The 9,853-nt window shown below is 41.1% G+C and overlaps 1 protein-coding gene and 1 pseudogene across 1 annotated transcript; one reads left to right on the top strand and one right to left on the bottom strand.

Annotated features, from left to right (window-relative positions):
- Nucleotides 1-5,907: 5,907 nt before the first annotated feature.
- On the top strand, nt 5,908-6,034 carry LOC112088754 (annotated as a pseudogene).
- Nucleotides 6,035-7,559: 1,525 nt separating this feature from the next.
- Nucleotides 7,560-9,119, bottom strand: LOC18022949 (alkane hydroxylase MAH1). The gene has a single exon (XM_006405287.2). It carries the CDS (start codon nt 9,117-9,119, stop codon nt 7,560-7,562), a length of 1,560 nt encoding a protein of 519 aa, XP_006405350.1.
- Nucleotides 9,120-9,853: the final 734 nt, after the last annotated feature.

Genomic DNA, 9,853 nt, shown 5'->3' with positions numbered 1-9,853 from the left:
ATGAAGAGTTGAGAAATTAGCTCAGGTTCAATGGATTAGTCAAGAATTCTGGGCTCCTCTAGTCTACTGCTTTGTCTTTGGATTTTCCATTAGTCGATCTAGATGATTCTGCAGCAATAATCACTAGAAGAAGATGGTCAAGATTCACAAATGGTCTGAAATCATCATAGAATTGGTCCTAATTCCCACAAGCTTTGACATGACTCATATAACAAACTGACTCAAAGAAACAAAATGACTCAAAGAAACAAACTAAAACTGACTCAAGAAAAACACAAGAAAATGCAAAAGATGACAAGATCCTCCCCCGAACTTATTATACACCGTCCCCGGTGTAAAAATAAGCTAGAGAAGTGTCCAGAAAACTTACCTGGTTCGCACATGTAGAGCACCCTGGCGGAGCAGGTGCTCCGGAACAGAGCTAGATGCTACCTCGTCTTTTGTTCGTCCGGAGCAGGTGCCAGAGCAGGTGCTCCGGTTTCCCTTGGGTTGCTCCTTCGTCACTTTTTACGTGGTGAGCACCCTGTGGAGCAGGTGCTCCGACTGGGGAGGGGGTGCTCTTTCGTCAGTTTTTACGCTTTGAGCAACCAACCCAACAGATGGAGCAGGTGCTCCGGTTGGGTGCTCTTCCTTCTTCTTCCTCACATCTTCTCTTCCACGTTGAATAACTTCTTACCTGTTTTCTTTTTTTTTTCTTTTTTTTTGAAACAAAGAATCTAAAAACAAAGTTAGTAGCTAAGAATAAGAGACACAAAGTTAGAGACTCTTGCCGGTGGGTTGCCTCCCACCAAGCGCTTGTTTTAAGTCATTAGCTTGACTTGGAAAGCCATTTAGGCTTGAGGAGGATCGCTTAAGGTGACTGATTCACCTTCTGCGATATTTGGACCAGCAAGGTATGGTTTCAACCTCTGTCCATTGACAACAAACTCGCCTCCTTTAGTGTCCAGCAACACTACAGCTCCATATGGTCGAACCTCCTTGATGGTGAATGGTCCAGACCATCTCGATCTCAGCTTCCCTGGAAACAATTTCAATCTAGAGTTAAAGAGCAATACCTGATCGTTTGGTGCAAAGCTTCTGTTGAGGATCCTCCTGTCATGGAAAGCTTTTGTCCTCTCTTTGTAAATCTTCGAGTTTTCATATGCCAGGTCCCTAATTTCCTCCAGCTCATGCAACTGCATTACTCTCCTCTCCTGAGCACTCTTTGCATCGAAATTCAGCAGCTTCACTGCCCAAGCAGCTTTGTACTCAAGTTCCACTGGAAGATGACATGCTTTTCCATACACCAAGTGGAATGGTGTAGTTCCCAAAGGTGTTTTGTAAGCTGTTCTGTATGCCCAAAGAGCATCATCAAGCTTCACTGCCCAATCCTTCCTTGTGGTGCTCACAGTCTTCTGCAGAATGTTCTTGATTTCCCTGTTGGAAACCTCAACTTGCCCACTCGTCTGAGGATGGTATGGGGTTGCCACCTTATGCCTTACACCATTCTTTTTCAACAAGTTTTCAAAGACTTTGTTGATGAAGTGAGAGCCTCCATCGCTAATCACCACTCGCGGCACACCAAACCTGGGAAAAATGACAGATTTGAACATCTTTAAAACCACCTTTGCGTCATTTGTGGGACTAGCCAGAGCTTCCACCCACTTTGACACATAGTCAACTGCCACCAGAATATACTCATTCCCATAAGATGATGGAAAAGGTCCCATGAAGTCTATACCCCACACATCGAAAATCTCCACTTCCAAGATGAAATTCTGAGGCATCTCATTCCTCCTGCTGATGTTTCCTTGTCTCTGACATGTGTCACACCTGGATATGAATCTCTGCGCATCTCGGAACATAGTGGGCCACCAATACCCAACCTGGAGAATTTTCGACACAGTCTTGAAAGTGGCAAAGTGGCCTGCATAAGAGGATCCATGGCAATGAAACAACACTCCTGGTATCTCCTCATCAGCTACACATCTTCTGAAGATTCCATCAGAGCAATGCCTGTATAAATAAGGCTCATCCCAAAAGTAGTGCCTCACATCCTTCAGAAACTTCTTCTTTTTGTTTCCCACAAAACCTGCAGGTTCCTGCTCTGCAGCAAGATAATTTGCAATCTCTCCAAACCATGGGAAACCAGAATGCCGATCTATGTCAACTTGGTTGCAAAAACTCGTCAGAGCAGGTGCTCCGGTGGGGAGCAGGTGCTCGTCGAACCCAGAAACATCTATGGCGTAAACTTGTTCATCAGGAAGGCTGTCATTTAGTGGAATGTCATCATCTATCTTCAGCCTCGACAAGTGGTCTGCAACACCATTATCAATCCCTTTTTTGTCTTTAATCTCCAAATCAAACTCCTGCAGCAAAAGGATCCATCGAAGGAGCCTTGGCTTGGCATCCTTCTTCGTCAACAGGTATTTCAGAGCTGCATGGTCTGTGTGAACAACAACTTTCGACCCAACAAGGTAGGACCTGAACTTCTCAAAAGCATAAACCACTGCAAGAATCTCCTTTTCAGTTGTGGCATATCTGCACTGAGCCTCGTCGAGTGTTCGGCTAGCATAATAGATGACGTGGAGCCTCTTTTCTTTCCTCTGTCCCAGCACTGCTCCCACTGCATAATCACTAGCATCGGTCATGACCTCAAAAGGTAGTTCCCAATCTGGTGGCTGGACAATAGGAGCGCTGACTAGAGCTCCTTTGATAGTGTGAAATGCCTCCAAACAAGCATCATCAAACTCAAATTTCACATCCTTGCACAGCAGCTGCGTCAGAGGTCTGGCAATCTTCTAGAAATCTTTGATGAAGCGTCTGTAAAAACCTGCATGGCCCAGAAAACTGCGAACCCCCTTGACTGATGTTGGTGGCTGCAGACTCATCATCACCTCGATCTTTGCCCTGTCCACCTCGATCCCTTTCTCTGAGATTTTGTGTCCCAGCACGATCACATCTCTCACCATGAAATGGCATTTCTCCCAGTTAAGCACCAGATGCTTCCCCTCACACCGCTGCAAGACCCTGCACAGATTAGACAAACAGACAGAAAAGGAGCTTCCATAGACAGAAAAATCGTCCATGAAAACTTCCATTATGTCTTCAATCAGGTCAGTGAAAATCGACATCATGCAGCGTTGGAATGTTGCTGGAGCATTACACAAGCCAAATGGCATTCTGCGATATGCAAAGGTGCCATAAGGACATGTGAATGTCGTCTTTTCCTGGTCATCCGGGTGGATTGGGATCTGAAAGAAACCTGAATAACCATCTAAGAAACAGTAATAAGGATGGTTAGCCAAACGTTCAAGCATCTGATCGATAAATGGTAAAGGAAAATGATCTTTGCGAGTTGCAGCATTCAATTTCCTGTAATCTATGCACATTCGATGCCCAGTAACAGTTCTAGTTGGTATCAATTCATTCCTATCATTTTTTATCACAGTGATGCCACCTTTCTTAGGAACTACATGAACCGGACTAACCCAATTACTATCTGAAATCGCATAGATCACACCAGCTTCTAGAAGTTTCATTATCTCTTTCTTTACAACATCTTGTAGATTCGGATTTAACCTCCACTGATGTTCTACAGAAGTCATTGATTCATCTTCTAAATGTATTCTATGCATGCAAAGATCAGGAGAAATCCCTGGAATGTCATCTAGTGAATATCCTATAGCTTTCCTATACTTTCTAATTTCACAAAGAAGCAAGGCAATCTCTACATTGTTCAATTCAGAGTTCACTATCACAGGGAATGTCGAATTGGGTCCTAGAAACGCGTACCTGAGCCCCACAGGAAGGGGTTTGAGCTCAAGCTTTGGAGCTCTCAATTCGCTCCAAGGTCCATCAATCAAACCGTCGGGAGCAGGTGCTCCAGGATTCAGAGCAGGTGCTCCGTCGGCTTTTTCTGCAGGTGAGCTCTCCTTGCCTTCTAAGCTCATGTACGCCACCAGCCTTTGCATCCTCGTGCTTGCATTCAGCATTTTTGCAAACCCATCGGCATCTTCACTCAAATACCCATGTTCTCCTTCAGCTTTGGTGAGTGCAACTTCCAGAGGATCGATGGCCAAAACCTCTTCAGAAACCTCTTCAGCAATGCCTGAACCATCATCTATGACAAATGTCTGTTCGTCCAGCATTGGTTTCTTGAAGAGTTTATTCATCTCAAATCGCACCACCATATCTCCCAGCTGGAGATCTATCACTCCTTCTTTCACATCTATGATTGCACCAGCTGTGCATAAGAAGGATCGACCCAAAATCAAAGGATCCTTGGGTTCTTCATCAAGCTCCAGAACCACAAAATCTGCTGGAATGAGTGTATCACCTATCTGAACATGCAGATCCTCAAGTATACCAACAGGGAATTTGGTTGATCTATCAGCGAATACCAGCGAGATTTTCGTCGGTTTGAATCTGGTGTAACCCAATCGCTTGGCTACAGAGTAAGGCATCAGATTCACACTTGAACCTAGATCGCAGAGAGACCTTGCAAACAGTACATTCCCAATCCTGACTGAGAGAACAAACCTTCCTGGATCACTTCTCTTCTTTAGCACTTTGTTCTGAAGTACAGCACTGCACTCCTTCGAAACCATCATGACACTCTCTTCCTCAACAGCTTTCCCAGACACTAACCCCTTCATGTATCTTTTAAGGGCTGGTATCATCTGAACAGCATCAGCTAGAGGGAGTTTTACAGTCAAATCCTTCAGCATCTCCCTGCACTTTGCATCCTCTAAGTCCTTGCGAGTCTTTGGTGGGACTGGGTAAGGTACCTTAGGCGTGTAAACTCTTGCAGGAATGTTTGCTGGAGCAGGTGGCTGGAGCAGGTGCTCCCTCGTTGACTCAGGGTGCTCCATCGTCAAATCTACGTCTGGAGCAGGTGCTCCAGATTTTGGAGCAGGTGCTCCGATGGAGGAAGAGTGCTCCTTCGTCTTTTTTACGTCATGAGCTGGTTCCTCTTCTTGGAGCAGGTGCTCCACGTCCTTTTCCTTCTTCTTTTCTGAGACAGAGCTTGTTGGTGCAGCATGTAGAGTCTTCCCACTTCTAAGCCCAATAGCATTCACAAACTCATTCCTGGAGTTTTCACCTTTTCCAGGGAGAGTTCCAGGTGATCTCTTCACAGCTTCTGCAGTCTGAGCTACCTGAACATCCAGCTTCTTCACATGAGTCCACACAGCCTCATACTTGCCATTCAAATCATTGTACATGGTGTCCACTTTGGCATTAATCTCCATGGAAGACTTTTGCTGATTAACCAGCAGCTGTTGCATCAAGTTTTTCAGCTCATCCTGCGAGTTATTTGAGGAACTCGAAGAAGGCTGTAGACTTGTGAAAGGCAACTTCTGCTGATTTCCACCTTGAAATCGATTATGATTGGTGATGAACTGCTTTCCTTGTAAGTTGCTGGAGAAGTTCTTCTGAAATCCTGACTGATTCTGCACTCCTTGCTGCGGATAGACCTGATCCTGAGGGTTCTCAACATTGTTGCTTCTATAGGATAAATTCGGGTGGCTTCTGAAGTTGTTGAAACTGCGATTCTGCACATACCCTTGTCCATTCACGAAATTTACCTCCATCTGATCATTATTCTCTGCATCTACAAACTCTTGAGCAAGAGGTGCATCACCAACCTCATCAGCAAAATGCACAGATCTCTGGTTCTCTCTCAACAGCAGATTCACCTTTGCTGTAAGCTCATCGATTTTGCTCAACTCCACACTATGAACTGATTTCCTAGACCTGTCATACTCTTGGGATTTGTTGCTGGAGCTTGCAGCTAAGTTCTCAATCAACTCATAAGCAGCTTCTTTGGACTTAGTCATGAAATCGTCATTGCTAGCTGCATTCAAAGCATTCCTGTAATCCCAGTTGACACCATCATAAAAGGTTGACAGAATCTGCTCATCAGAGAACCCATGGTGAGGGCACTCTCTTCGGTACTCCTTGTACCTCTCCCAAGCTTCGCAGAAAGCCTCACCTGAGTGACATCTACTAGTAGACATCTACTATATAATCAATTTATTTCATGGGTGATGTGTTAATGTTCAAGCAACCGAGGAGATTTCAGACCTCCCAGATCTGAATGTCGAGCTCGCTAAAGATCAAGTTCGTATTCACCTATTAGTAGCAGTCTTTTGATAATTGATTATTTTCACTTATCTTGTGTTACTGTTTAGCCCACCCTCGAAAATGCAGATATCCTAGAATTGATATAATTGATATCGATTATTAATAGTCGTTTATCTAATTGATATATGTATTCGACTATGTCTCTTATTCTTTTAATCGTTCAGGTTACAGATGTAAATGTTGGCCTCCCTGATCCCAATTATGAAGTAGCTAAAGAACAGGTATGTAATCGACCTTTAATAATCATCTATTTATGTAAGACATGTAATCGAGTATCTATTATTGTAGTAAACTACTTTATAATCAATTATTTTTACTTATCTTGTGTTACTGTTTAGCTCACCCTCGAAAATACAGACATCTCAAACCTGAATTCTGAGATTCATAAAATACAGGTCCATATTTAGCTATTAATAGTTGTCTATGTAGTTGATATATGTACTCGACTATGTTTTTTATTTTATAGTTTATATCTATCTATTAATAGTTGTCTATCTAATTGATATATGTATTCGACTATGTGTTCTATTTCTTTTGATCATTCAGGTAACCGATGTGAATGTTGGCCTCTCTAATCCCAATTATGAAGTCGCTTAAGAACAGATATGTAATCGATTTTCTTATAGTTGTCTATTTATGTAAGACCTGTAATCCAGATTTCTTATTGTAATACACTATGTTTACATATTTTACATATATATTACAATACTCAGTTCAGTATGTAGTTAACTATATTTTAACCATAATCGACTACTGTAAGGGATATTGAACCCAGTAATAGACGATACCCCAACTTTTTCTCATTCATAGAAAATCCTCCAGCTTTTTTCTTTAATTTTTTTTCGCTTGGACTATATTTTAATCATAATTATATACACTCCAATCGATGCTTAAAAATAGTCACTGCTATCGTTCTAAAGTTGATGGCAGCGTCTTCAACTTTACAAAAAGTAGACGTCCTTTTCATATCAGGAAAAAGCATTGTTTTGGATAAGGAAGCAAGGGGTTTTTTGTATTTTTCCCAGTTTCTGGACGATTGACTATTACTATTTACTTAATTGACTGTTCTTGTATGGTATTTACCTAATTGTCAGTATAAAAGGTATTATTTATGCAAATCACCAAAAAAAAAAGCACACCAATGTTTGGCTGGTGATATTGTGTTTATTGGGCTACGAGAGTAATTTCCCACTTACAAAAAAAAAGACGTTAAACTTTATATAATAAAAAATTGCGCAAAAGACTTTAAATTTATTATATAATTTCAGCATGAATAAAACTATAAAACCTTTTCTAGTTGAAGGACAACACATTCGTAAAATATTAAAATGATAAAAGTTCGACGATTATGTGAAAGAGTTTAGTACAAATGGCGCATATATTATGCTTTCCTTTTTGTGAAAAGGAAAAGGAATCAAACCAGCTTGAGGATTTCAATCTAAGCTTGAACATTTCTTAGCAATTGTGGCTTTAAGCCCATGCTTCATCTGGAGAATAAGACCAGGTTTTGGCTCAATCTTTTGTCCACTGATGACCCTAATCTCATAGTTTTGTAATATCTCCACGATCACTGTCTTCATCAGATTCATAGCCAAGTTCTTACCTAGACATGTTCTTGGGCCGGCCATGAACGATAGAAACTTGAAAGAAGGCTCATGTTTCAACTCTCCTGTCTCTGAAATCCATCTCTCTGGCTTGAAATCTATCGCGTCTTCCCCCCATATGGCTTTCATTCTCCCCAAGGCGTAAATAAAGATCATAATATTGGTATTTGATTTGACTTTATGTCCACTTGGAAGCACATCCGGTTTGATTGGAGACTTGCGTTCAAATGGAATTGGTGGGTAGAGCCTCAGTGATTCACTCAATGCGGCATGTAAATACACCAGCTTGTTCATGTACGATGACTTGTCTTGGCCATTTCCCTTTTTTGGTAGATTTGTGTTCATCTCTTGGAGAATCTTGGTTAGAACATTAGGGTTTTCAGACAGAATCCAAAAGAACCAAGTGAGTGTAGCGGCCGTGGAATCTCTCCCAGCTGCCATGATACCTACTGCGTAGTCTCTGAGGAACTTATCATCTTCTGGATTCAAGAGCTCGTACTTGTTTGTATCAAGTTTTATGTGGTATGTCAAAAGATCTTTACAATCTCCTTGGGAACGAGTAATCCCTTGTGATCTGATCTCTTCTCTCTTGGATGATATAAATTTTGTACAAACACGATCAAGAGTGGCGTTAGCTTCCATCATATTCTTCTCTGTTCCGATTCCAATCCATTTTTGAAGATTCCACAAGAATCTCGGTGCAATATGCCTATACACAACCGCTTCTCCAATATCGTCAAACGCTTTGGCAAACTCAGCCTCTGGCATTTCAATGGAGAGACTTCTAGGATCGGACCCAGTTAGAAAAATGTAGGTTGTATCGAACATGAATCTCTGGAACACATCTTGCAAGTCCACAACCATCTCCTCCTCTGCAAAATGATTGAGAAGAGGTACAAGCCCGTCTGTGAGTTTACTTCTCGTGGTAAATGTTGAGAAGTTTTGGAACCCTTGATGGTTGAATGTAGCCTGAGATAACTTCCTTAAATTCCTCCATAAATCCGAGTCCGAGTTGACAATACCATCTCCAAAAACTTCAAAAATTTCATGGAACTCAGGACCTTTGATGTAGTTTGAGAAGTTTGAGGTCAACATGTAATGGATATTAGCTGAATCAACTGTCACCAATGTATCCATTCCAGCGAACCACGGGCCCTTGAATTGAAAAGTCAGGTTGGAGCACTCGAGAACTTCAACGCTGTAGTCATAGATGTGATGGAGCCTCAAGAGCACACCAGGAAGCATACCGAGAACAGGCCAGTTCCAAGGGTAGCTTTTATGGGTTTTTTGGATGAGTAAGCAACAAAAGGGTTTCGTGTGAAAGAAGAAATAGAATGTGAAAAGACAGAAGAAAGCTATAAATGCTTCATACAACCCTATTGAAGCCATAAGAGAGGGATGTTTTTTTTTTTTTTTTTTTGTTGAATAAGAAGAAGAAGGAACTTGATTTGTAGACACATGATCGAACATCAAGATTTCATTACATTTATATAACCGAACCAAATATAATTTTCATTACATTTAATTGAGCCAGAGAGAAATCTTTTGATTGACGCCAAAGATATGTTTGAAATATCATGTTTGTATTTCGCTATAATCAGAGGAATCTAAGAGCGTTGAAGATCAATGGTCCCCGGTCTCCTGTAAAGAAGGATCAAATAATTGAATGATGATAATTCTTATTTATGGTAATCCAGCGCAAAGTAACTTACTTGAAGGGGTTTCTTGATGATGAAGTAATTGAGATAGAAGATGAATTCCCCATTGAGCCCCATTGGGCTTACGTTAGATATCTTTGCTTGTATTAATTTTCACATGCTGAGTTGACGCGTACAGATCACGCCGTTACTACTAGTTTTCCCATTTAATTGTTTTGTCACCACAAAATTAACTAATTTTATTAGTCTCATTGATCTAATAGTTGATCAATGATTCATTAATTAAAGTTTATAAATAAAAAAATGTTTTAGAAAATGTGATTTAATGTTAGAAGTTAGAACCATGGAGATGAATTTATAAACTCAAAGTAGCAAAGTGAGATACTCTGAAACTCTAGGTAAACAGCAACCACCATGCAAATGGATCAGAAGCAGTTAAGCTCTTTAAAGATGATAACATAAAAA

This window comes from Eutrema salsugineum, unplaced genomic scaffold (genome assembly GCF_000478725.1).
Source record: "Eutrema salsugineum unplaced genomic scaffold, Eutsalg1_0 scaffold_14, whole genome shotgun sequence".
In the NCBI taxonomy this organism is placed as follows: Eukaryota; Viridiplantae; Streptophyta; class Magnoliopsida; order Brassicales; family Brassicaceae; genus Eutrema; species Eutrema salsugineum.
The sequence above is the reverse complement of the archived record's forward strand: the minus strand, read 5'-3'. Positions and strand labels throughout refer to the sequence as shown.

Bases quoted from the DNA above. Each gene is read 5' to 3' on its own strand.
- LOC18022949 (XM_006405287.2), bottom strand. From the start codon at position 9,119: ATGGCTTCAATAGGGTTGTATGAAGCATTTATAGCTTTCTTCTGTCTT.